At 50.1% G+C, this 27,375-nt stretch overlaps 2 protein-coding genes across 2 annotated transcripts; both read right to left on the bottom strand.

Moving 5' to 3' along the window:
* Positions 1-621: 621 nt before the first annotated feature.
* On the bottom strand, positions 622-6,566 carry Gdf2 (growth differentiation factor 2). The gene is made up of 2 exons (XM_006976709.4): positions 6,030-6,566; positions 622-2,988 (listed from the first exon to the last, which is right to left on the bottom strand). Exons 1-2 carry the CDS (start codon positions 6,370-6,372, stop codon positions 2,042-2,044), a joined length of 1,290 nt encoding a protein of 429 aa, XP_006976771.1. The 5' UTR covers positions 6,373-6,566; the 3' UTR covers positions 622-2,041.
* A 6,682-nt stretch (positions 6,567-13,248) lies between these two features.
* Positions 13,249-25,484, bottom strand: Gdf10 (growth differentiation factor 10). The gene is made up of 3 exons (XM_006976710.4): positions 24,911-25,484; positions 15,931-16,859; positions 13,249-14,210 (listed from the first exon to the last, which is right to left on the bottom strand). The coding sequence occupies exons 1-3, from the start codon at positions 25,215-25,217 to the stop codon at positions 14,019-14,021; spliced, it is 1,428 nt and encodes a 475-aa protein (XP_006976772.1). The 5' UTR covers positions 25,218-25,484; the 3' UTR covers positions 13,249-14,018.
* Between the last annotated feature and the right edge of the window lie 1,891 nt (positions 25,485-27,375).

Below are 27,375 nucleotides of genomic sequence, written 5' to 3'. Positions count from 1 at the left end.
CGACAGTGGTGGACAGATACTGATGGAGACGCCCTTGGGCACTAGGTGGAGACAGCCTAAGGTTGTCTGTCTCCTGGAGAGAGACATTCTGCTCTGACATGTGTATATGGGCAGGAGGTGAGGGTAAAGTTGGGCGGCTAATTTCCAGCAAACTTCTGTCCGTGTAGCTGCTCATGCCAGCACGCGTGCGTCTGGGAAATCACACACACACACACACACACACACACACACACACACACACACACATGCCTACATACAAATGCACTCACTGACCCCAATGTGCAGAATGTGCAGATACCACACACCTTTATCTCGTGGAAGCTCCATGCCCCTCTCCCCTGGTTCCCCTACCTCTGGGAAAGCGATGGCTCATCTTTTAGGGGCTAATTTGGCAGACGGGCAGGGCTGTGGAACTGGAGAGCCCTCAGCTGTGGCCTTACACTATGGAAAGACACATGCCAGACATTTGACTTGATTTCTAAATAAAACTCTCTCACACACAGAATCATCCCTAGGACCTGGAGAAGACATCACCAACCGATCACCATTTGTGAACAGCGCTGCCACGCCATGCTGCCCGGCATGTCTCAGGAATGTATCTTTTCTTCAACTGTACCAATAAAGAATAATACTTCACTGTATTTTGTGTTAAAGCTGTTCATTGGTTCCATGGAAACATTTAATGTAGATCATTGTTTTAAATTATGTGGGAGCATCAAGCCATGAGAGCGGTCCAGATCTTTCCAAGTTCCCCGGGGCCCTGCCTGGCCAGAGGGCATCAGGCTCTTCCTTACCCCATCAGTCCTATGAGCCACAGGGAGAGTCAGGTGAGAGGTTGAAGTACAAGACTGGAAATCCTGTCCTCCCTAGGGGACACACTACTTAAGGAAGCTGGCAGGTGCAGGCCGAGTCAATGGCAGTAGATGAGCAACAGAGCCAGGAACCCTCACCTAATAAGGCTGGACCTCTGATCATTTCAGTGCAGGTCACCAAGGAAGGAAAGGAGGCAAGTTTCAAATAGTTAACCAACAACACATTTGATCCCAACAAATTCAGCCCCTAGCCTTGTCCCCGGTGGAGTCCTCAGGCAGGAGATGTTCCTGCCTGGGCTGCTGTCCAGACAGAGTAGATAATTTCAGAGGCCCAAGTCATAGGCAGTCCCTCCCAGATGGTCACAGAATTGGAATAAAGGCAAGTGGCCTTGCATGACCCCTGAAACATATGAGGACTGCCCCAGTAGTGAAAACAGCTCAGATCACAGTGAGTGTCGGAGGGCCGAGGTCCTGAACTGCCTCTCCACTCTGGGGTTGCTTGGGGATGTTTACTCAGGGGCCGGCTTTTGTCAGAAATCACATGGCCACAAAGTGAGCATGGGCATGGAGCAAGCAGGTCATGCTGGAGCACAGCAAGTGGTGGATGCGGACCTGACTCAGCCCTGCCCAGCCTCGTGCTGGGCCTTCCATATCTAGTGACTCCTGCAGTACACAGTGACCTGCTCAACTGCATGGGGCACTTGGGAAGGTCCCAGGCTTTAGGACCCCACAGACTCGGGGCAGACGCTGACCGCCGGGTGGCAGTAACTTGCTTGCCGAGTTTTGATTTCCACAACTGACCATCAGCGCTCACAATGCACATCTCAGTGGGGGCTGGAAAATATCATGACGTGAAGCGATGGAGCCCACGTCCTCCTCTACTTCTTCACTTCTTGGCTTCCTGGACCCTGTAACTCCCATGATGCTCTGCACCTCACCCCTATCTTCTGCTAGTTTCTGCTCTCTCCCATTCCCCTTTTCTCCCCTTTCCTTTTCATCATCTTTCTAGCCACCATCCCTTCCAGGGTCTCCCACTTTGCCCTCAGACCCATATACCCCAGTCATTGTCAATTCAGCAGAGGAACCCCCTGGGAACAAGAAGGGAAAGTGATTCTTTTCCCCCTCCAGGATAGCTCCAGATCAATTTAGCCCCCATCATGCCCGGGGGTGCAGGATCCTAGCAGGACCTCTTCCCTGTGCTTCATCCCCACCCCCGGTGGCTGCAGGGACTACCTGCACCCACATTCCGCCACACTCATTCCCTCATAGTGGTACTTGAGGGTTGGTACCCCCATATCATCCTTGTAGAGGATGGAGATGGGGCTCAGTTTGGTGGGAACACAGCAGGCTTTGCCCACCTTCGTGGGGAACTTGAGATGCACCAGGGTCTGCACGATGGCATGTTTTGTGGGTGTCACATCATCAGCCAGTGGGAAGAAACAGCCTCCTTTACACTCATAGGCGTCATATTCCTTGGGCGCAATGATCCAGCTGTCCCAGCCAATGTCCTCGAAGTTCACCCTGAGGGACGTCCTCTGGCAGTGACTGCTGGCTCCAGTGCTCCTCTTCCTTCTAGCTAAAAAGGGTCCCACAGCTGTGTGCCCATCTACTTCCTCCTCCTCCTCGTGGCTCTCTCCTGCCTCCTGGTAACCCGTTTTGGGTGTCTTCACAAGCACCGTTTCCTGCTCATGGCCGATCATCTCCTTCAGCTCCAGTCTGGTCTCCTTGGTCCCATTGCTGCGGTCATTGGAGAAGACGACAAAGAAGGGCAGGTTTTTGGAGCCTGGTGGGACACTGATGTCCAGCGTGTCACAGCCCTTCCTGTGGCTCGCCACGGTTACTTCGAGCTTGTTTTTGTTTGTGGTGGAGTCTGCCCTGACCCACCGCTTCACAGCACTCGAGACTTCCAAGGTCTCCCAGCCTTCAACCTGAATGTCCTGAGATACCAAGAAGGTCCTGGTCCCCGAGGCACCATTCCAAGTGTCCTCTCCATCCAGAACATCGTAAACAGCCATGTTTCCTTCCAGCCCATGAGTGGAGTCCACATGATTTTGACAGGAGACGTAGAGACGGAGCTCAGCCCTGGTGATCTGCTCGTGCCTAGGGATGGAGATGTTGAAGAGCAGGATGTGTTTCTGGAAGGGGAAGTCGTCTGTGGCAGCTGTTGATATAGCATCTGGAAGGCAAGCACACACAAAGGAGCATCTGCCTGCTGGTGCCCATTTTTGTGATACCAAAGTCAAACTTCGTGGTTTACTGTGAGGGACATCTAGGACATAGATTTTGCCACTAGTGTCTCTACTCTGTGTCAAGAGCATTTGAGAAGGTTCTCTTAGCCCCCATCATGCCCAGGGGGTGCAGGATCCTAGCAGGACCTCTTCCCTGTGCTTCATCCCCTCCCCGGGTGGCTGCAGGGACTACCTGCACCCACACTCGGCCACACTCATTCCCTCATAGTGGTACTTGAGGGTTGGTACCCCCATATCATCCTTGTAGAGGATGGAGATGGGACTCAGTTTGGTGAGTTTTTCCCAGGAAAAACAGAGGCAGGCATCTTCAGCTAGGGCTAATAGTGTCTACTATTTATTGAGCACCTACTATGTGCTTGGCATTACACTATGAGTTTGGGAGAATCTAGTTATTATCCCAACTTCATACATGTGGAAACGGTATCTGTAACTTTTTACTGTTAGAGTACACACAGGTAATCGGCGCCCTCATCTAAGGCAGGCCAGAAAACACATTGTCGGCTTTAGAGTGAAGATTCCACAGTCCTGGCTGGAGGCAATGAAAGCCCATATTTAGATAAAATAAAAATTGCAGCATTAGAATGTTTGGAATTGCGTTAATAACTTCCATCAAAAGTGAAAATGGATCTTTTAGAGGAAAAAGTGTTTCCATCCCAACAGTTTTGTTACGCTGGGCACACATGGGAATTTTCTCTTAGCCTCGTAAATGTCTCAGATTCCCACTTCTGGGCTGCGGCTTGACCACAGACACTGCCATGTGAGTCCCCACCCACATGCCACCACTGCCTTGTCCTGGGAGACACGTTCTGATAGGCCCAGCGGATGGATGCCTGGAAGTACAGATATTTCTAAAGCCCTGCACGGTGGCCCTTCTGTGTATGTGCCCGTGCTAAAGGGCTATGTGTAAACCAGGGGTAGTGAGCGCTTAACTGTGAATAAGGAAAAGGAGAATTAAAAAAAAAATGACACCTGTGATACAAGTCACTTAAAAATGATGAGTCTTTGTTGTTGTTGTTGTTGTTTTACATTTAATAGTTGTGAACCACTCAGAAAGAGGCCTGGGTTTGCTCAGATTAGGGGGACTCCTGTATGCTTCACCATGAGCAGAGACCCATGCTGTGCTGAAACCTAGCAAGTGGTCTAAAGAATGGAAGCCTCAGTCATGACTCTGTCCCTCATTGAGTTTGTATCCTTGGGAAATCTGAGCTTCTTGGTGCCTCAGTTTCCTCTCTTGTAGAGTGGGGCCCATCTTACCTGCCTTTATCGAGGTAGCACATGGGACTTACAGGCCAGTCATGAGCCAAGAGCTGATGCTCAGTTAATACCTCTGTCCCCCTCCCAACCATGCAAGCCTGGTGCTGTGACAAAGCATGTGGCCCTTTACTCAGGCTCCCTGTGGTCTCCTCATTCATCATGGATGCGCTGGTCCAGCTCCTGAGTAACAGGGTTAATGCTGTGACAAATGAGAACAGTGAGAACTGTACATTGCATTCATGGCCTGAGGTGATCTTACTGTGGGGCACCTCTACAGTGGCCATTGGACCACTGTCCGACATGAGAAATCACATGCCTACTGGGATTAGATGGGTGTTTCCTAGGTCATGTATGTGTGTTTGTATGTATGTATGTATGTATGTATGTATGTACGTATGTTGATGTTGCTGCTGTTGCTGCTGCTAGTGCATGTAATAAATGTGTCAAATATATATGTGTAGGTGGGCTGGTGTCTCTGGGCTTCACATTCCAGCCCATGGGATATGAATATTTAGGCCCCAATAAAAACAAAACAAAACAACAACAACCTCCCCCCACCAAAACATACGGATCATATTCCATTTAAAAAATGAATCCATATTTTTTTAAAAAGTAAGGCAAGTTTCCTTGACACTTCCTTTGGGCAGTCAGACAACTTAGCAGCACTAGCACTAAGCATGAATGATGATCACAAGTGTCCTTAGACAGGTACAGGTTCTGCAGGCTGGCCAGGTCTGGCCAGGGCTGGCTGTGGCCCTGAAGTGGGACCCTTGGGCAAATCTCTGGACCAGAAGCAGGGAGGCCCTGGGCTCCTGGTCCTGCAGAGCGGGATGCCACAACAGGATAAGGGGAGCAGGCTCTGTGCAGGAAACAGGGCCAGTGACATGACCTTGCAAGCATGCCTGGCCTGGGTTCCCCAGCCCTGGCAACCCCAGCTCTCTGTCCAGTAACCCGTTCTACCCAGATTCTGGAACTCTGTGACTTACCAGTTACAGACTCACCTCCATGTTTATCTTCCAGTCTTCCTAAACCAAGGACACTTATATTTAAAGCATATTGGATAGACACATGCCTTCTGTGCTGAGGATGACTACATCCAAAACAATAACTGGGATCTCTTCTAATTAACATTTTAAAATCTAGGTTTAAAGTCATTTTATAAAAGAGAAATTGGCTTTCCTTCAAAGCTAAAAAATATACAGGTTTACTGGAGTTAAATGAATGATCCATGTCTAAGTCCGAAGGGGACAAGAAGGGAGAGTGGGAGAGAAGTCAAGAGGAAAGGGGGGGGGGGAGAGACGTGAGGGAAGTGGGGGTGGGGGGAGCAGGAAGGAAAGCAAAGGAGACCGAAGGCAAAGGAAATGGGGGGAGAGACGAGGAGAAAAGGAAGGGAAGGGACAGAGGACACAGAAGCCTGGGACCCTTGATACCTGCTGGGTAAAATGCGGCTGTGCCCCAGGGGAGGAGCCAGGCTGTCCATCAGACCCTTCCGTGTTGATGGACAGGCCCCATGATTTGCGCTGCCCCATAGGGAAGCCATTAGGCACACACAGAAGTTGAACTGGATATTTGCATTTTCACCCTGTTTGACTGTGATTCACTTCAATATATACTTGAAGATCTGCTTGTGGCCAACCCACCTCACAGAGCCATTTCACCGTGGGGGCGGGATGCCGTCCGTCCCACCCCAGGGAACCCTCGGGGAGCGCTGTACCTTCAACGCTGAAGCTCCGGACGATGTTGGAGGCCGGAGTGGATGACTTGTCCGTGGTGTACCTGTTATACAGGTCAATCATGTACTGGGGTGGCTCCACTCTGGTTTTGTCCTGGGAGGGAATGCCGCTCAGGTTAAGGCTGCGCAGGAAATCCACCTTCATGTTCTCCAGGAACATCTTCAAGTCAAAGACGCCCTCCTCTCCACCTCCAGACAATCCCAGTGAGCTGCGGGCATTTCCCCCCGGGGATGCCTGGACCCAGCTCTGCAGTGGCTTCTGGTGTGTGGGACAGAGCAGCAGGAACAGCAGGAGCAGGGCCACCCAGAAGGCCCCCAGGGACATCTTGGGCCCTGAAGGGGGGCCTCAGGGCTGTTGTGGTGTGTCACCAAGCACAGCGAGGAGCCCAGGAGGAGCGGGCCCACATTGTCTTGCGGACTCCTCAGCAGGGAGCGTGGCTGGCTCAGGTTCTCCCCAACAATCCGAAGGCCTCCCCGCTTGTTATCTGGGTGTGGATGCTATGCTCGGACCTCTTATCTAAGGCAGCTCTCTTTAATGAAGACTGTATAAACATCTGACGAGCACGGAGCTGGTGGGAAGGACTCGGACGACTGTAAAGGATCGGCATTTCTCCGGGGGGTCATCCACCCTAATTAGGATCTTTGTCCACTTCCTTGCTGGCTTGGTCAGAAGACTCTCCAGGCAGGGAGACACAGACCTCCAGCCCCTGGACCACAGGAATAAAGAATCCAGGAAATGAGGCCAGGAAGTTCCCCAAACAGAGAAAGCTCACCGAGTACCCAGAAGGTGGTACAAACTGTGGGGGCCGAGAAGGTGGGGTGTGGTGAGGACTGCATCAGTGTTAGAGAAGGCTGGGCCTTGTGCTCTCAGAACCAGGCAGCGTGACTAGGCGCTGCCCTTGGAGGAAAGGGCTCCTGGGTACCAAGAATGCAGCACGCATGGGCCCAGCACACTCAGTATACCCGTGACGTCACAGCCAACACAGACGAGAGCTCCAGTCCAGCTCCCTTGCTTATTCCCCCAACCTGTGGCCTCGGCTCTATGAACCTCTCTTTCAGGAGCATAGCAGTAAGGACTTAGAAGGCGTGTTCGCATACATGTAGGCAGCCACTGCCAGCTCCTGGCAGTGGGTGGTTGTGTTCAAGCAGCCCTCCAGTGCCGGGTCTGACTGAGCTGATCTGGGGGAGGAAGCTCTGTCTAGGCCAGCTGCTCCTTAGTACCACACACATATACATCCAGAGATCCTGAGCTCCAGTTCTGTCTCTGGTCTGTGTGGTGCTGATATGTGCAAGTGCACATGTGTAGGTGTGTGTGTGTGTGTGTGTGTGTGTGTGTGTGTGTGCATATGTATTCAGAGGGTGACTTGGTTCATGTCAGTGGGGAGGCCACCTGGGATATACCTATCAGCCAGGAGACCCACACAGCAGTAGGGGTACACAGGAGCATTTGGGCAGTTCTGAGACTGATCTATGCCTAGAGATGGTTTCTAGCCTATGAAGACTGCTTGTGGCAGCCCAAGGACAGTGTTTATGTTAAGAGTGGTGTCCCCATTCTTAGCTTCCATCTATTTCCACCTCAAGTGGCATTAATCACAGCAAAGAAAGAGCACAATTAAAATAATTGGAATGTGTGGCGGCCTACTCCAGGGAAGATGGGCTATGATGCTCTCTGCTGTTGGGGCTCCTGGGGATGGGGTACAGGGGGCCAAGAACGTTCAGGAGGTTGCAGGATGAGCTATGGCAGGCTGTGGTCAGAGATCTCAGAGAAGGAGGGTGAAGTGTCAGACAGAACGTGTATCCACCCTTTAGGGACACAATCAGGGGAGAAGGAAGGAGACGCTGTTTGGGAGTAGAAAAGGACGAGTGCTGGGTACCGATTCCATGTAAGAAGTACCAAGGCTGGGAGGAGATGAATGGAGCATGTAAGAAGTACCAAGCCTGGGAGGAGATGAGTGGAACATGTAAGAGGTACCAAGGCTGGGAGGAGATGAATGGAGCATGTAAGAAGTACCAAGGCTGGGAGGAGATGAGTGGAACATGTAAGAAGTACCAAGCCTGGGAGGAGATGAATGGAGCAAAGGCCAAGCCCAGGAGATGGAGCTGAAGCTGCAGTGTCAGGGCCAGGAGGAGCTGGAGAACGATCTGGACAGTCTCACAATGTGCTGTAGCCTCTGGGGTCCACAGGTCCCTTCCACACTCAGGGGCTGAGCACAAGGGCCTCCAGGTGGACAGTATGAACTCTGGACAGAGCAAAGGGCTGCTACCCAATACTCTTTTTAATAGCTGACAAAATTTCACCCCACTAATGACAACAGCACATGATATAGAAAACCGGGGAAAGGCCAAACATAAAGGAGATAAGAAGTCATCTACAGCCTCACGGTCCAGCCACATGCACTGAGAGTTAACAGTCTCAGACATGTACAGCTCTGTGAGTCTCTGCCAAACTCTGGTGGCCTGGAATGCTTTGGGGATTCTTCAGGCTGACACCAAGTCATCTCACAACATTCCTGTGTTGAGGGAGACACACAGCTGAGTGAACACAGGAGGCATATTTGGTTCATCCATTTATTTTCAAGTGCCACTGAAGCCTATTCACCCAAGGTGGGAACTTTGATTTCAGCTGTCATTCATGGAGGTGAGAAAGCGTTCACCTGAGTTTCCATAGCACGATTGCCCTAGGATATCGGGAACCCTTTCTGTCCCAGAACACACCACTCTAAGGACACAGCTGTTTTCCCTGCAGTTGTTTTTGGTTTTGGTTTTTTTGAGACAGGGTTTCCTGTGTAACAGCCCTAGCTGCCCTGGAACTCGCTTTGTAAACCAGGCTGGCCTCACATAGATCTATCTGCCTGTCTCTGCCTCCTGAGTGCTGGGACTAAAGATGTGTGCCACCATGCCTGGGTTCCTGCACTTCTTCGGAGAAACACTCCATGCAGTTGTCCAGAGGAATGAAAATACGTCCCTATGGAAGCTGCAGAGAGTAGCTGGAGGTAGGCAGAACTGGGAGGGATTCTGGGCAGAGCTTCTCTGAGAACCTGTTTCCAGTTGGCCCGTGACAAGCACCGATTCATTGAATGCTCTCGCCTGTGACAGTGGCCCCTCAGCTCACTGTTTAGAACCGGAGTTCTGAAAGTGTGATCCACAGCCAAACCAACACCTTTGGTTAGGAACACAAAGGCTCAGAATAGATCAGAAAGTTGTGTGATCCTAGCAGGAAGTTCTGATGCATGTTCAAACAACACTAGATATGGCTTTATTTGGTGAGGGTCATGTGCTATCGCCCCCCTCAGTGTGTGTGTGTGTGTGTGTGTGTGTGTGTGTGTGTGTGTGTGTGTGTGTGTTGCTAAGCATTTGCTCTAAGTACAGAAGTTTTGATAGGAGAATTGTATGAGTCTATGAGTCTCTTACAAAATGAAACACGAAGAAGCAGTTGTCTCTCAGAATTAGTGGGGGATGAGTCCCAGGGTTCCCCTATGTATACCAAAATCTAAGGATGCTTCAATTTCTGTCATGAAATGGCCTGAAGAGATGGCTCATGGATAAAAGCACTTGCTGCTCCTTCAGAGGAACTGAATTCAGTTCCCATCACCCATGTCTGACAGCTCACAATTGCCTATAATTCCAGCTCCAGGGCATCTGATGCTCTCTTCTAGTCTCTGTGGGCACCTGCACTTACATGGTGCACACACCACATACACACACACACACACATGAATGCACACAAAAATAAAAACAAATCTTAAAAAGTGTAAAACAACAAAGAAATGCAGAAATGAAATAATGCATGTTCCTCTGATCTAATCATTATAGTGTGTCTATAAATTAAAATGCTATGTTGTACCTTGGAGATATGTGCAATTTCCATGTGCCCACTGAAAGTCAAAACATCTTTTAAAATAAAATAAAATAAAATAAAATAAAATAAAATAAAATAAAATAAAATAAAATAAAATAAAATAAAATAAAATAAAATGTTCTACGTACACAGTACAGAGGCATTTTTTAAAAAATTGTTTTCAGTTCCAGGGTGATTGAGTCTAAGGATTTGGAATCCACAGATAGAGCTTTCCTCCTGGTCTCCCACCCAGGCCACCTCTTACCCTTCTAGATGCACCATTGTCAAATGCTCAAATGCAGGTAGCACCTGCAATGTCCTCCTTCAGCCAAGGCCAGCTCTTCCTTCTCTGACCTCACAGTTGCCCTACCTCTTCTGAAGACCTGTTCTCATGCCTCCCACCCACACCCCAGACATCTGTAGGCTTCTCCATCATATCAGCTCCATCTCCAGTCTAGCTCCAGAAGCAGCATTAGGTATGGACATCTGGTGGCTCTCTTGGTATTTTATGAAGGACAGATACATGCAGAGGCACTTATTGGAATGCCTCAGACCAGCCACCTGGTTTTACCAAGATTCTGCTCCCACACTCTTATAAAAACAGAGTCAAATCTTCCCAAAGCCTGGATTTCGGTCTGATGAACTACTCTCTAAGATGCTGTAGCCTTCCTTTTAGAGGGTGTACAGGCTCAAGGATATAGCCCACTGAAAGCTACCAAAACTTCTCTCTCCAGACCAACACAAGCTCAACCGAGTGACCTCATGGACCCATGCATATCTAGGCAGTGTTCTAGAACCGTTTGGTTCTTGAGACAATGAAATGTTATGTTTTGGCTTTAAGGAGAAAGATGTAATTTTGTACATACGCTCATCTCTGACCTTGCTTTGCAGTGATTGTGTTCACAGTCACTGAGACAACCCTTCTTCACTCACAGAAGGGGCCACCGGCTGGGAAAGTCATGGGTAGTGCTGGCCGTGTTGCCCTTGACTCAAGCAGCTCTCGGCACCAAACCTGAAGTTGCCTGTGGCCCTCATAAGATGCTAGTGAACACATTATATTTTATATGGCCTTTTCCTGAGACATTCATTGGTTGTTAAGTTGTGAGGTGGTTGTGTGGTAAAATAGATGCTACGTATGAAATAAAGGTTGCTGTGTAAGTTAGAGGGGATTGATGGGTGATGTCATTCTGTATGCTGTGAATATGTGTTGCTCTGTTTGGTTGATAAATAAGGCTGTTTGGCCAATGGTGAGGCAGAATAGGGTTAGGTGGGACATTCTAACTAGAGAGGAAGAAGGAGAAAGGCAGAGCAGAGAAGACGCTGCCAGCTGCCACCATGAGAAGCAAGATGTAAAGGTACTGGTAAGCCATGAGCCATGTGGCAAAGTATAGATTAATAGAAATGGATTAATTTAAGATGTAAGAGCTTGCCGGGCGGTGGTGGTGCACGCCTTTAATCCCAGCACTTGGGAGGCAGAGCCAGGCAGATCTCTGTGAGTTCGAGGCCAGCCTGGGCTACAGAGTGAATTCCAGGAAAGGCACCAAAACTACATGGAGAAACCCTGTCTCGAAAAACAAAAAAAAAAAAAAAAAAAAAAAAAAAAAAAGATATAAGAGCTAGCTAACAAAAAGCCTGCTATGGCCACAGTTTAAAAACAATATAAGCCTCTGTGTGTTTACTTGGGTCTGAGCAGTTACAGGACCAGGCGGAACATAGGAATTTTATAAGTGGCTGTGGGACCTTGGTGCTGGGTGAGCAGGAAAACATTTAGTTACAGGGGTCAACAAGCTCCTTCCATTACAGTAGGGATATCATCATTCACATGTCCAGCTTATCACACCTCAAAGTCATTTTGACATGCCTAGAATACACAGGGCCCCCAAGTGCTATGCACTGTGCACTGGGCCAATGGCTGGACCCTAGTCAGAACCTCTCAGGTTGCTCTGACTCATCCCAGAAATCTGGAGACAAAGACTTGGAGGGTTGCAGGCCTTTGAGAATCTCAGTGGTTACCCAGGAATTACAGGTGCCAGAAGGAACCAAATGAAGCCACCACAGGTGTGGAAAGAGAGCAAACAGTTCAATGGGAAAATGGAGTGGCGAAGGTAACAGTAGGATCTGATATTTGGAAGAAAGGGTGGAGTCGTTTCAAGGCCTAGTATTTTATTTTGCTATTCATATAATTTTAATCTACCATGTTTCAAAAGCATTTCCCATGTCAAGCAAAGCACTAAGTCTGCAGGTCAGTTGGAGACATCCACACCATCTACAACAGCTGAGAAGACTCAGACAGCCTTTGTTGGTGGGCATGGCCTGTCTCTCTTGACTAACCAGCGTGGGGAGCTCTGTAAGCACACGTCCTAGGGTGCATGGAGCACCTCCAAGGGTAGGGTGTGAGGGTGCTGACAGATTCCTTCAAATGCCCGTATCTCTCTCTTACTCACCCATTCTGGATGCTCTTTCAGCTCACCCAGACCACAATGCTGTCATTGCAGCCCCCTTCAGAGATTGCCCAGGCTTCCCAAGGCACCGGGGCCACCTAAGCAGAGGCCCATGGAGTTGGGAGTTGGCAGTTCGCTCAGGGGCAGCCTGGAAGCAGAAGTTGCTGCACATCCAGCTCCACTTCTCCAGGGCTGGACTCACTGAAGGGCTATGCAGACAGCAGAGTACCCCCACAGCCCCAAGGGAATGTGGCAGTTGGGTGGGTGGTGTGCACAGTTCCTCGGCTTACCTGTATTTGTCTTACCTGTATTTCCCAGAACATTCCTTTACCGAGTACTAAACTCAGCACACATGCCCCCGCTGCTTCTCAGCTCATTCCCCTCTTAGCTTTGGCAGTTTACAGCCCACGTGTTGAGGCTTTCGTCAATGTTATCCCCCCAGGACCTGGCTGATGAGATTGTGGTGCATCTGCCTCAGATTGGACTTGTACTCTCCTTTAAAAAAACACCTAGCCCTGGGCTTCAGAAATAACCACTTCAAGGAAGGCAAAGATCATGCCATTGCTATTTATAGTAGAGTCACCTGGGGTGGCTGTTTGTGATAGGGCTGTGGGGAGACAGCCTTGTATTTTGAAAACACGCAAAGGAGACCATTTGTCCCTTCCAGTCCCTCCTGAACTGTGGACCTCCTGAGATAGTCCCTAAATGCTTAGGTCAAATCTGTTTTTATTATCCTGACTAAAAGATCTGTTCTTGTCACTCAAGACAAAAGCTGCCACAGACACCTGCTGATCAAAGAGGCTAGGGATATGAGGGAACTCTAGGATGGTAACTACCATCCTGGAACCACTTCCCATTTTGATGTAACCCAGGGTAGGAATTTACAGACTGAATAAGGAAACAATTGATATTTTGGACTGGGTGACATTCAGTTTTTCCAGACATCACTGTACCTTTAATTTATTAGCTTTCCATAAAAACACAGAACACTCACAATCTACAGTATACAAAGTATAACTTACAAAAATATAAAATCTTGGTTATTTTTTAGTATTCCAACATATTACTGTATGTGTTATTTCCATATGCATGATCAAACAGCCCACATCTAACCTGCACTCTGACCTCTGTGGGGAACGGGGTAGACTCTCTCCTTTGTTGTAAAATAGAGAATACATATACTAAAGGAAGAGACCAACCTTGATTTCATGTGCATACTGCATGTATAAAATCATGAGTAGTGAAATGTAAGAGAAACACCCATCCGTGCCAAGATTTAGGCCCTGTTTCTAGTATGAAAGTAGGAAGCCTGAGGGTTTTCAGATGAGCGCTTCAACTGCTAGAGGGGAAAGTACCCCAAGATTTGCATAGTCTTTCCAGGTTTTGAGATGATGAATGCATAGAGCTGACATTGTGGACACAGACCTTGAAAAATGTGGGTAGGGCTGATGGGCAAACTTCAGACCATAGTTAATTCCAGATTCCTTCCAGGAACTCAAAAAGTCTTCACAGAGCCACCCCTAGCAAGGAAAAACTGAAGAACGATGGCACTGTGTTCAGATCTTTCTAGGTCCCAGCAGCGTTGCCTATAAGCTCTGTCTAGCACCTGGAACTGCCCAGAGTCAAGTCCTGGCTCCAAGAATGCCACTCTGCAGGGCAGGGATGAAGCCAGACTGTCTTCCACCTTCCGTCTTACCGACAGGCACAGGTCTCTACAGACATGTTGGGGTACACCTTCAGGACCACATTCCGGTTCTCATCCAGGAAAAGGACTCCAAGGGAGTTCATCTTGTCTGGAACACAACAGGGCTCTGGGATGCCAGGGACGATGCCCACAGCTCTGACGATGCTCTGGATGGTGGCGTGATTGGATGGGCGTACAATCTGCAAGATGAGAAAAGACAGCTCAGAGCAAAGGGTTTATTGCTGTTTCTCAAATAAGGCCATACGAGGGGTGGCCTGGAAGAAAAAGCCCAGAGCTGGACACATGTTTCCTTTAAAATCAGCTACAGGCTCAGTCCTGGTACCTAGGTGCTCACTTATTCTAGTATAAAAGGGATGTCACAGCTGCTACTTGAAACTGGCCACTTGGGGGCGCCTGCATGTCACCTTCCTAGGAGCACCTGGAGCTGAGCTGCAAGGAAGCTTTTCCAAGCCTGCCTAGAACCATGCATGCTTCAGCCATCAGACATGCCTCCAGAGCAACCCTGGCTAAAATTAAAATGATATGCTTAGTGTGGCATGGGCTGCAGACAGGCATTTCAAAATGCGCTTGACTCGGGGTGACAGGTGCAGCATCAGAGCATCGTCTCATCCTGACATCTCATTAATTTATATGGACAATATGACCTTCGTTTTACAGACACAGATAACAAGGCTTAAAATGGCTAAGCAACACGATCAAGTTGCCTCAGTTAGAACGGGGTCTGGCTTGGAAACTGTGGCCACTTCTGAAGAGATGAATGCAGACAGCCAGGTCGTGGACTTCAGCTCTTGGCGGACAAGGAGCCTTATGTCGTTGTGGAGCGGGGGTGTGGGGGAGGGGGCTACAAGAGAAAGGCAAGAGCCCCTGTACGTGTGGGGTTCAGCCAGCGTTCTGAAAGTGGGGAGCGGCAGGCCAGCCTGATAAAGTTGGCCGCTGTGAGTTCTCATCTGTCCTGGGCCCGTGTGAAGCCCGTCAGCAGGCACCTCTCTACCAGCCGCCCCCCTTCCTCCCTCTTATATGTGAATGGATTTGAGGAGAAGCCCCTTAATTCCAGACAGATTATATGGCCCACATCTGGGCCTGGGATTTCCCACTCGCTCTGTTTATTGAGGTTCAAATTGGATTTATACACCGACTTCCTTTCTTGGAAGACATACCACGGTGGAGTCTGCAGAGCTAACCAAGCAGGGGGGGCTGCTGTAGGTGCTGAGGGGTGACATAGGCAGCCCACTGCAGCACAGGCTGCAGGATGATGGCTGGGGTTCCCCCAGTCTGGGGGAATGGGAAAACGCAGGGTCAGGAAGAGAAAATATAGTCGGGGACCATGTGTCTTTCAGACTGCTGTGCACTGTGAAGGCTGGCCGGGCTGTGGGATGCACCAAACAGGGGGAGCCCCCCGGGAGAGCTGTTGATACCAAAAGCACGGGAGTTCAGACTAGAACCGGACAGGAGAGCCTCGGTCAGGAGGGAACGTTGGATACCTGCCTTGTCCACAGGGAGGCAGCACCGACTCAGTCTCTGAAGACAGCTGCTCTGTGGGAATGCCCTATTCCTGCATTTGGGAAGCAATGCCTTGCTTTTTAAAATCCCAATTCAAAGCAAGGTATAGTGGCACATGTCTCCAGACCCAGAAGTTGGGACGCTAAACAGGAGACCTGAAGCCAGCCTGAGATACATGCAGAGAGACTGTCTCAGAAAAAAAAAAAAAATCAAAGCCAACGTTTAAAAAAAGCACCACCCTAACAGGCTGTGGGGCACCCCTGTCTATTCCTGCCTCTGCAGACAGGAGATGTATCATCTCCATTTTGCAAATGATGCAACAGATCAGGCAAACAGAGGGATGGCCAACAGGGCAGAGCCAAGTTAGGATGAGACCAGATCAGAGCACAGAAGCCGTACCTTGGGCATGGGGAACTCGCACGCCCCGGCACAGTAGTAGGCATCAAAGGACTTCGGTGAGATGATCCATTCATTCCACCCAATGTCTGCAAAGTCCACCTTCAGGTACCTCCTGGAGCAGACCCGTGGCTCATCCCACTGCCTCCTCCTGGCTTTCTGCATTGTCTTCTCATCAAAGTTCAGCACCTGTGAGGAGGTGGTGAATGTATCCTGGTCCTTCTTCTTGCGATCTTTGCGCCCTGTGCGGGGTTTCAGTGCCCGGAAAGGGCTGGACCAGAACTCGTGCTTGTGGTAGTGCTGGGCATGCAGGGCAGGTGCTGGTCTCTCATCCAGTCCTGGCAGTTCATTGTCCTGCAGGGGTCCAGAGACCTGAGCTGCCCGGCGCACACGGGGGTCTGCTGAGTTGTTGGGGGCAGCGCGAGGTTCAAGGTCTCCAGCTGGAAAGGGGTCGTATCTCTGCAGTGTCACAGCCACACTGTTGGGCTCTGAGATGGCCAGATCATTGGCATAGACAAGGATATAGGGCATGTGGGGGCTGGGCCTGGGTATCCCGGGGTCCTTCTCCCCAGAATCCAGCTGGGCAGAGAGGAGCAGTTCTCCATCTCTTCGGGCAGCCTTGATGATCGATGAGATGTCCTTGGCCTGCCACAGGCCACGTGGTGGAGGTGCCAGGGCCATGGCCCCTCGGAGCAGCCCCTGAGTGGCCGTGTTCTGTGAGAGGCTTCGGAAGATTAGGTGCAAGTGTGCGGGTGGACCTGGGGTCAGGAGGCGGCAAGATGCATTCTTGGCTCGCGGCTTGCAGAATACCTCACGTGCCCGGGGCCACCGTGGGGGTTCTGAGTAGAAGTGGAAGGTGGCTGTGAGGATCATTTCCGAGTCTTGCATGGAAGTCAAGTTGAAGAAATACACAGGCTTCTGGTCGACCATTTCTGCAAAGGGAAAGACAGACCGCAACCTGTTAGATTTTCTCTTGAAGTGCATCCTGTTCTTAGGTTTCTGCCCAGAGCTGGGACAGTAGAACAATTCCCACGGACCGGCACTTCCAAGCAGGGCTCACTTCCCCTTCCTCAACTCCTGCAGTCCTGAAGGCGTGAGGGCCTCCTTTGTTATCCTCAATGAACTTGCACAGCTGATATCCAGGGGTAGGGAACTGTCACCATTCCATTGAGAGGAATGAGGATGAGACGCCGGGAGGGGAGGAGGGAGAGTGGGAGGCAGAGGGGGGGGGGAGGATGCGCCAGAGAGGGTGAGGATCAAGGCTACAAGACACAAAAGCTCCTGTTCTTTCCTCCTTGCCTCCCACTGGCTTTCAAAGGACAAAGGAGTGTCAGTGACACCTTCCTTAAGGGTCTGCGATGGTTTGGGTCAGATCCAAGACTTGCCTCAGGGCAGCTAGCTGGTCCAGTATTTTCCCAGCACTCTATACTATGCAGTTTTTAAAGGCAACTTCTGTTAAATGCGATCATTCTTCTAGATGAGGTGAAATAAGGAGATCTTCATTATTTTTTGCTGCACTCTTAGCACCTTTTAAGGTAATTTTACAGTTGGGTACAGTGGTGCGTGCCTTTAATTCCAGCACTTGGTAGGCAGAGGCAGGTGGATCTCTGAGTTCGAGGCCAGCCTGGTCTACAGAGTGAGTTCCAGGACAGCCAGGGCTACATAGTGAGACCCTGTCTTGAAAAACAAAAACAAAAAATAGCTTTTCGAAGAAATAGCAATATGGGGACTACAGTAGGTCACGCCACTCCAAGGTTCGCACTGCCATCTGGAGACATGTGGTCCAAATGAGGAGGGCCAGGCACATTCAGCAGTCATATGTGTGTGTTTGGAGAAAGCTTCTGCTTCTGCTTTCCAGGGGCATCTGGAAGCCCTTTCCTTCTCTCCTGGTTCTACATGGGCCCTGGTTCCCCAGGGCTACCTGCAGTCCCAGCCTTGATGACAATGCAAATTCCCTACAATGAGGAAGTCTAGGATTCAGAAGGAGAAAAGGTCTTTTTGTGGATGCCACCTTGGGATACTGTAGACTAGAAGGAGACCAAAGTGGCTGGGTGGACTTCCCCCTTCTTCTCCAGCTGAAGGGAGCATTAAACTCTCCGTGAGACAGGTTCATCTATCTCTGTGACACCTGTATCCAGAGGATGAGCTGGGATCAGTTTTCAAGAACCATTGACTTAGGACTGGAAAGGTGCTCAGTGGTTAAGAACACTTGCTGCTCTTGCAGAGGACCCAAATTTGATTCCCAGCACCTACACAATAGTTCACAACTGTTTGTAACTTTATTTCCAGAGGGTTTGATGCCCCCCTCTGATCTACTTGAACACCATGCATGCATATTGTACATATGCACTCGCACATAAACAGAAAGTAATAATAAAAAAAATAAAACTTTAAAAATTCTTAAAAAATCCACCCACTAGCCTAATGTTTTGTTTCTATTGGGAAGGAAGCATAACTCTGCTGGGAATATCCATGATCTCTTAATGGGCCTCACAAGGAAAAACGAAAGGGAGAAACATCTGCAGTAGGCCGGGTAGAGGCTGAAGGTGTTCCTTACCTGGCCCCATGCACTACCACCAGACAGGTGCATCAGCCCTTCCCTGTGCTCCATATGTGAAGTGATGCTGGGTCTCGAAGACTTAAACCTGGCCTCCCAGAACTCTGTGCTTTAGTGTCATGGCCTGGAGGTCCACATCCTAACTGCTGCATTTAGGAGTTATGACTGTTGGGAAAGTTGGAATAACACTCACCTCAGAGGAGGTGTGTGGATGTGCAGAACTTTGTAGCTGGAAGCTACAGGTGTCTTTGCTTTTGGCCACAGCCTGGGGCTCCTGCACAGCATGTATGTAGACATCAAGGGGATAGCCTGGGCCACCTTCTGCCTCTCACTCACTGATCTATGTATAGGGACGCTCACTGTCTGTGGCACACACCTCTAAGCTGGAAAACAAGCTCCGGGCCCTAGAGGAGAACATCATATTCTAAGCCTTATTCTTTCATTAGTTTCATAGAAAGACTAGAACCCTCAGCTTGTGTGATCCTTGGAGGATTAAAGAAATGGCACATGCCATATGCTTGGCAGAGGAGGTGTCCACAAAGGTACATCCCCAACATTTTCCTGTAAAGGATCAAGGATGGCAGATTAAGGGGTTCCTATACAAACTCAAACCTGCTCACTCACCACTTGGCCTCTATAACATCCGACTTGGCAGGTTTTGTTTACCTTTAATCTAGTTCAGGTATTTCTTCATCAATTATCCCAAACATTTGTCCAGACTGGGCAAGAGCCTCCAGAGGCCAAGCGAGAAGGAAGGATTCTACCACACTTGGCTTGAATGCATTTGGGTAGAGGGAGCTCACTAGACAACTTGCTGAAAAAGATGATCCCTGGTGAGAGATGCTGAGGTCCAGGTGGGTCACCCCTAACCCCAGAGTGTGGGGGGAGTCCATGCATGCATATGCCTACATGCATGCAATGCAGGAGCTCCAGGCTGTGGCTGAGAGTGGAGGAACCTCTGATGTTTCCAGCTAAGTGGGGCATATGGCACCAAGGAGCAAACAGGAAGAGAAGTCCCTCTGTCCTATATACTGTGCTAAAGCACTGTGGCTCTTGTCTCAGCCAATGAGAAGACAGCCCCCCTCCACCTCTCCTCCATTTATTCACCCAGTTTCCCAATAAACATTTGCAAAAGGTCTGTGCGGGCTAAGTGATGGGCTGCTTGGAGTCCAGGCAGAGGCAGTCAAAGGTGCTTGAAAGCCTCTTAGGAACATAGAATGGTAGTCATCACAGTTATTCTTAGAGTCTGGTCACATTACAGCTTTACAGAACAGTCTGAACAAGCTGCCATATTGGGGAGCATTCAAATTGCCTAGCACTCCTGTTCAGGTCCTTGCTACCCAAATACTCCATTCTTTACTAAGGCCCCATTTGGGCTTCCTGCCAACCTCCCCAACTATATCTGTCCTCCCCACGCCCAGGTCCCATTCTTCTGGCCTTCCGATGAGTGGCACATGTCAGGGATGGTACTTCTGCCTTCATGGCTCTCCTGACCACTCAGGCCCCTTCCAGATCTCTGCTCCTACCGTGTCCCCTTTTGGCTTTGTGGCTGAAGATGCACTCTGTCCTCTCAACCCTGACTTTGTCTTCAGGGAACCTATAGCATCCTGACGTGTATTTGTTTATTACCGCACACCCCTCCAGAACACATACTCCTAGAGGCCCACAAGGCCTGGTGACAGCTGCTACTCAGAAACAGATGTGAAGGATGGGTTCTTGGTGCAGGCCCCGCGCTGTAAGAAGACAGGGTGGGGGGCAGGGCAGAGTGGGCTCCGTTGCTTCAGTTAACAAAGGGAAAGTTCTTGGCATGCCAGAGAGAGCAAGTAACTGGCCTAAAGTCGTACAGCGGCCGAGAGGCAGTTTGAGCTGTGTCCCCAGGTGGATCTCGTCTGAAACACACGCCCTTTGCTCTCCAGTGTGCTCTATTGTTGAGATGTGCCCAAGAGTCCATAAATACTATCAATATGGGTAATTTTGATTTCTGTATTTCCCAGGAAAAAGGACTGCCTTGACTTAAACAACCGGTCTCTATGGATCTTTGGGGTTCTCGGGACCCCAACCTCTTAGTGGAACACTCAAGTTCTCCCTGGTGACAGTGGGAATGAGACGGGTACCCCGATGGCCTCAGCCTAAGAGTTCCAGCTCACACATATGCACACATGGCTCTGTCCAATACAAACACAAGTCCAGCCACCCTTTCCTCGTTGTCCGTGGAACAGACATCGAGGACAACAGAGTAGACACACCGTGCTGAAGATGCAAACATCTGTGCAAGCTGGAGGTAGGAAGTAGAGGGCCAGTGCCTTGTCAGCAAAGAAGGGGGCTGGGCCTGAGTTGAGTATCGATTTCAAGGGTCTTTCTGAGTAGGAGGCCTTACAAGCCATCCAGCCCTTCCAACAGAGGTAGAGAATTCTCTGTCCTCCCCACTTCTGGCTTCAAGCCAGCCCCAGTCACTGTTGGCCTTGTAGATGCTGCGTCTGTCTCACCGCGGCCTCCTTCTCGCCTGGGCTTGACTGTAATAGTTACTCTAGAACTGTCAGCCCTCAATGTCACACACATGCTTCAAAAGCATCATCTATGAGAAAAGAAGGGTCAATATCCCCACCACGTAAAGAACCTCAACAAAACCCACAGGAGGAGGCCATTTCCAGGGGAAGAAGTGCAGAGGCTGAGGGGCACAGCAGAGACCTCAAGGACAGCTGCAGATGGGAAGAGCTGCATGCAGAAAATGCAGCCCCATCAGGTTAATGGCTGTGTGCATATGTCTGTAGACATCCGTGTATTTTTTTTTTTTTGTGCAGGACTGAAATGATTCTACAAAATATTGTTTTAACTCTGATCCTATCTGGATGTGTGATTAAGAATAACTTACATTTGTTACTGTGTTTAAAAAAAACAGCCTGTCACTTCCCTCTTCTTTTTTTTTCCGACACACTTTCCCTTTCACACACCTCCCCTACCCCCCACCCCCGCAGGTCTATTGCTCCATTGTCAACAGGCGAAATTAAGGCTCTCTGGGACTGGCTGCATTCTGCTGCCTTGGTTTCCTCCTAACCAAATGCCCAACAGCTCCAACACACAGTGAACTGTCTCACTTCTGCATCCTACCTGCCCATCAACAAACAGGCTAGGGTCTTCTCTGGCTGTGAAGTCCTCACTGCCCTCCCCCATCCCCCGTCAGTGCTACCCTTGGGGACCCTGTGAGCACCCCCAGCCTGTCTTTACCCTAGCACACCCATCCCACTGCCCTATCCTGTGGTTCCTCCTCCCTGCCCTGCCAGTTCATGAGCTATTTTGGGTGAGAACAACATTCTATGCATCTATGTGTTCTCCAAAGGAAATGCTTAGGAAATGCCTGATGCTATGTTTTGGATTTGGTTTGTCTCCAAATGCAGGGCATTTGGTCTCCAGTGTGGCAATATTTAGAGGTACTGCAACCTTTAAGGGATGGCATCCAATGGGTAAACGTTAGTCCCTGGAGATGCTTCTCATTAGACTTCACTTAGTTCCCAAGGGAGGGGCCGTCAGGCTGCCTGTTCTCCTGCTTTCTGCTTCTCTGTCTTGCCTCATGATCAGTCCTTCTCACAATTTTTCCAGCCATGATGCATCTGTTACCCTATGACATAACCCCAGAGTTTACCCCCAGAGCCGTTACCACGATATTTAGTCCTCCAGTCTCTCAATGTGAGCTAGATAAAGCTTTTTTTTTTCTCCATGAGTTGCTCAACTTCTGGTATTTTGCTATAGTAACAAAATTAGGACAATGCACTGGAGAACGAAATGAGCTTGACCTGTCAGTTTTGACTGCTGGGTATGTTTGAGAGAAGAAGAAAACCAGCTCAGTACCACATTGTCAGGGGTCGAGCTTGGGATTAAACACAGATCATTCATTGGGAGTGTGGAGGTGAACCATGGTCTAAACTGAACTTGGGGTCTAACCTGAACTTAGAGTCAGCCTCAAAGGCTTTCCCTCCGCAGATGCAGACTAATAGGGAACGAAGTGAACTTCACAGGGGAGGTGGACTGGGACAAGGAAAGCTTGGTGTCGTCACAGTTAAGAGCTAATAAATTGCAAATGAGCACATACCAAGAACTGTTCAAAGTCTTTGCCGTATCTGAGCTCCTTTAAAAAACGTTATTAATCAGAAGGGGAGTCACAATTAAAAGTGGAAAGAAACTCTTAGTCATGAGAAGTGCCGTCTCGTGGCTGGATCACAGAACTGGAATCAGGATGGTATCGCATGCTCAGAACCTGGGCCTTGGTGCAGATGAGGGTGAAGTGGCTGTAGCAGGTTTTGGGAGTGGATACATTTGCTGTCTGGCAGGATGTGTCGGCCTGAGAGGCAGCAAAAACCTGTCCCCATGGAGCCTAGGGGAATTGGTATGCTCTGGGATCAGGGCAAGGGGTCCATGCCCTGCTCCAAACGCCCCACAGACAGATCTTCAAGAGGTAGGAGCATCTGAGGCTAAGTGTGGGACAATTTAGATGAGTCAAGGCAAGGCACAAGAAACCGAGCTGATTCCATGCCAGGCATAAACCTACCTTCCATTCAAGGCTCACCCCCTCTATAGAGACACAAGAAAACATGTGACATGTGCCACAGCACACAGCCAGTAACCGGTGAAGTTGGAACTTACTCTTTAGTTTTCATCAGAAATCCAAATAAAAGGTATTTTCAGACACTTCGGGACTGGACCAGAACTCTGATTCTTAAGTGTGTCTGCCTGTTCCACCCTGACGCTTTGCTCCCAGACTCTGGGCTTAGTCCTGGTGGAGAGGTGGGGGTGCTATGTGGCAGTGAGAACAGCCTTTTACTTGCATGGCACGTACAATAACTTCCTCCCTGCCCTGTCCTTTTGTCCTTGGCTGTAAAATGGGAATGCTGGATTTAAGGTTAGTCCCCAGGCCATTTGTGGGGGTTAAAATGTCCCTGTTATTTGTACCAGGAAGTATCACCTCCATTTGGTGAAAACAGACAGAACTGGACCCCTTGATCAATGGGCTGCAGCAGGTGCTGTGCCCAGTGCACATGCTCACTTCCTGTGGCAGTGGTGACCTTGATGACCTTTCTCTCTCTGCTTCAAGGCTTCAAGGACCAGAGTTAAGGGGCAGCAAAGGTCAAGTTCAAGCCTATATGAACACAAAGCACTCATCACGGTGCTTTTTGTTCCCGGAGCTACAACATGCAACGCTTGCTGCCTAATTCGGCCAGGGCTCTGAACTTACGTTATCACTTCATTTCATCTTCTTCAACCCCGAAAGGGAGATACTGCTATGTACTGCCCGCTTTACAGAGTACAAACAGGTCCACGTAGTTTTAGTGATTGAACTCAATCATGCCAAATGCTTCTTAAGTGGCTTAATTTAATAATGCTTCTCCAGAAATGAACTCCAGGTAGTGAATAAAAGGTACCAGGGAAGCCAGAGTTGGCCTAGAACCTAGGGGCACTGGCCTGGTTAGTATGACGGAGGATGTGCCTCTTTGTGAGAGTGGTTCCCTTAGCCGTGTTATGTCTGAATCCGAAGCCACAATGTTGCCCAGGGTGAGCAGCAGGTAGAAAGCACGGAGCCTCCCCTGTTCCGCCTCAAAGTTGGCTGGGGTTTGTCCCTATGGTCTTGGGAGAGAAGACTGCCCACGGAAGGATTTCTCTCCTGGGGAACGGCCTCCTCTCAGAGAGGACTGCAGGAGACCCTTGCCCACATTTTCTGGAACAGCATTCTGAAACCATGAGCAGTCACCATGACAACCAGGGTCTTCTCACCACCTGCTTCCCAGGCTACACTTCCTCTGCACTTACCCCCCCCCCCCAAGGGCTGCTCAACCCGGAAGTTAGTGGGCAAGGGTTCAGAGTGACCTTCTCTAAGAAGAGGGTAGGGAGAGCATCTGACAAGCTCAACCCTGACAAGCTCAAGTGGAGGGTGGTGACGTGGAGCGTGGTCCAGGAGAGGGACAAGGTGCTTCTGGACCTTCCCTGAAACCTCTCAGAGCACTCTGTCTCCTTGCCACCCTAATCATGCTTCCTACCTGGGCTCAGTGCGTGGTACTTCCACCAGCGCCGCCCGCCGTGTGCCCCGCTGACCATGCTGGCCTCTCAGACAGCAAGCGCCAACCCACCTTAACGCCACGGATTGTCCTCCAGCCCATGGCCATCTCCATTCTGCGCCTAAGGCCTTGTGCATATGCTGACCTTTGTCCAGCAGCTGTGGAAGTTCCCAGGGGCAGGACTGGTCTGCCACCCAGTGACACTTTGGTCCCCACTGCAAGCTCTGGCCTGGTACAGAGAACTGAGGGGATTGTCGGTGAAAGGATGAATTAAAAGTCAATACAAGAAAGGAGAGAGAAGTGGAGCTGTAAAGGAGCGGAGAGATCGGATACAGGGCTCCATGAATAAGGAGGGCTGGGTCCCGGTGTAGACTCTACTTACCCAGCCTGGCACGGAAGCTTCGGACGGTGTTGCCTCCTCCTGGCCGAGCGCCCCGTCGGTTGTACTTCTCATAGAGCCTGAGCATGTGGACAGCGACCATGTCCTGGGCGCCTTGGCCCAGCGCAGCTGCTGCGTCCCCAGGGGACTGCTGGGGGTCCTTGTCCCTCTGCAGACCGTCGGCTGCCGAGGGCAGTGAGGGCCATGAGGGGCCCCTGTGGCCACAGCATGCGCCCCGCAGCAGCAGGAGCAGCGGCACCATAGGCAGCAGTTGGGACCCCAAACTGCTCCGAGCTGGACCAAGAGCCATGGCTGAGTGACGATAGTGAAGGGTCTGAGCCCAGAAGGACAGGGAGGGAGGGCTCAGTGTTGGCTGCGCCCCTCGTCCGTGGCTGGAGGGTCTGTGCGGGACGCGGACAGCCCGTGTGACCCGACTCGAGGTAGCGGGATTGGCTGTGGGCGGCAGCGCTGTGCGCGGTGCATCCACGCCGCCGGGCCAGCGGTCAACAGCTGTCGGGAGCCGCGTGGAGCCCAGCCGAGCCCGCGCCGGCGCGCTCCCTTGATTGCCTCACGCTGCAAAGTTTGCAGCCCACGGAGCGGCGCCTGGAACTGGCGAGTTCCAGGGGCGGGGCGGGGCGGGGTGGCCGACGGCGCCTTCGAAGGGGAATCCGGCTGTGTCCCCACTCGCGGCTGCTGAGAGCCCGTCTGTAGCCCGGTGTGCTGTGCGTGCGCCCTGGTGTGCGGGCGTGCGCGCGCCGGGGTGTGCGCTCACGAGTGTGGGGGCCGTGGGCGTGGGCGGGCGCGCTCCCTGCTCCCCCGCCGAGAGCCGGAGACCCAGCCCCGCAGCCGGCTCCGGAGTGTCGCTGCCTGCAGCTGAGCCGGGGCGTCGCGGGGGCTGGGCGGCCTTTGGAGGGGGGCCCGCCTGCGGGGTTGCCCCTGCGATGGCATGCTATGGCTATGTGGTTGGAAGAGGACAGCTCCCCCATGAGGACCCCAGAGGGGATGTGTGCCTAGTTGTCTCTGAGCCAGTTTGTGCTCCAAATGCAAAGGTGCAGCCTTGGGAACAGGAGCTCTGGGATTTAACAACAACAAAAGGGGTGTGTGTGTGTGTGTGTGTGTGTGTGTGTGTGTGTGTGTGTGTGTGACTCCAAAGCTCAACCGACCTAACCAAGGCAGTGGAAAGAAAGGTCTTGATCAAAATACAGAATTAGATTTATCTGATTAACTGACCTTTTATTTGGCAACAGTAATTCCAGTTGTTGAAGAAATACATCAAAGATCCTTATAAATCTTCGGACAGGACTGCTAAAAAAGAAAAGGGCATGCTTTCAATTTACTTTATACAAAGTTTCAAAGCATCAGAGAGGGGGAAGAAAAAAAAACCAACGGTTTTCTAGAAAAGAATTCCCAGTAAAGTGTTGATGTAGGGCAACCCTGACCCCGGCTAGGCAGCTTAGCCTTGGGGCAGAAGGTCCCCAAAGGTACTTCACTCTAGCAAAGCTACTTCCCCAGAGATAGAATTCGAGGTCCTAATGGGGAAAAATCTGGTCGATTTAGCCGGGTTTTTTTCTGATATTATGCAAACAAGCAACCAATCACAGTGGCCAGAAGTGGGGCTTTTCCACAGATCCATACTACTCAGTCACTTTCGTTTGAAAGGAAAGGTGTTCCAAATTTCCCAAAGTAAAATTTTTTGCTTAAACTACATTGAAATTACTGTAACGCTTGGTCCCCTGCTAATTGAAGAATTAGTGAAACGGAATATTCATTATGTTCAATATGTAATAGCATGTTCATATGTTATTAAGCTGCTGAGTTGCTTTAAATATTTTTGTAATTATTGCGCTGTTGGTTTCCTTTATTAACTTGGGTATTTCATTTTGTGCATTCTTTAGGGGCCGGGTCCACAGAATTCAGCAGACTGAGAAAGGAGTCCAGGTTCCTAAACATTAAGGCATCTTTAGACTCTAAAGTGGCTATCAATCTTCCCAATGCTGCGACCCTTTAATGCAGTTCCTCATGTTGTGGTGACCCCCCCCCCCCCCCCCGATCATAAAGTTATTCATAACTGTAATTTTGCTATGCTATGATTGTAATATAAATATCTATGTTTTCCAGTGGTCTTAGGTGACCCTTATGAAAGGGTCATTCGCCCAGAGGGGTTGTGACCCACAGGTTGAGAACTGCTTTAGAGGCAAAGAGAGGACCCCCTTCAAACCCATGATCTTTTAGAAAGCCAGCTCAGGGACCCCCTCTGTGCTGCAGGGCAATAACCTCACACTTGTGAATCCAACGTTCCTCTTATCTGGTGACTGTGGGCTCTGGGAGCCAAAATAGTTACTTTTCTGGGAGCGATCATAATGCAATCATTGAAAGTTTCCTGGAAAAAGTTTCTGTCACTATGTAAAACAACCCACTTATAGTTTAAAAAAAAATCTCAGACTGTCGCATTGGAGTTCATCCTACCC

This window comes from Peromyscus maniculatus, chromosome 9 (assembly GCF_049852395.1).
Source record: "Peromyscus maniculatus bairdii isolate BWxNUB_F1_BW_parent chromosome 9, HU_Pman_BW_mat_3.1, whole genome shotgun sequence".
NCBI lineage: Eukaryota > Metazoa > Chordata > Mammalia > Rodentia > Cricetidae > Peromyscus > Peromyscus maniculatus.
This window is presented reverse-complemented; position numbering and strand designations above follow the sequence as displayed.

Excerpts from the sequence above, each read along its gene's own strand:
- Gdf10 (XM_006976710.4), bottom strand. The coding sequence starts at position 25,217 with ATGGCTCTTGGTCCAGCTCGGAGCAGTTTGGGGTCCCAACTGCTGCCT. Across the intron at positions 16,860-24,910 it reads AAGCTTCCGTGCCAGGCTGG|AAATGGTCGACCAGAAGCCT; the intron begins GTAAGTAGAGTC and ends TTCCCTTTGCAG. Across the intron at positions 14,211-15,930 it reads GCGAGTTCCCCATGCCCAAG|ATTGTACGCCCATCCAATCA; the intron begins GTACGGCTTCTG and ends CTCATCTTGCAG.
- Gdf2 (XM_006976709.4), bottom strand. The coding sequence starts at position 6,372 with ATGTCCCTGGGGGCCTTCTGGGTGGCCCTGCTCCTGCTGTTCCTGCTG. Across the intron at positions 2,989-6,029 it reads CCGGAGCTTCAGCGTTGAAG|ATGCTATATCAACAGCTGCC; the intron begins GTACAGCGCTCC and ends CTTGCCTTCCAG.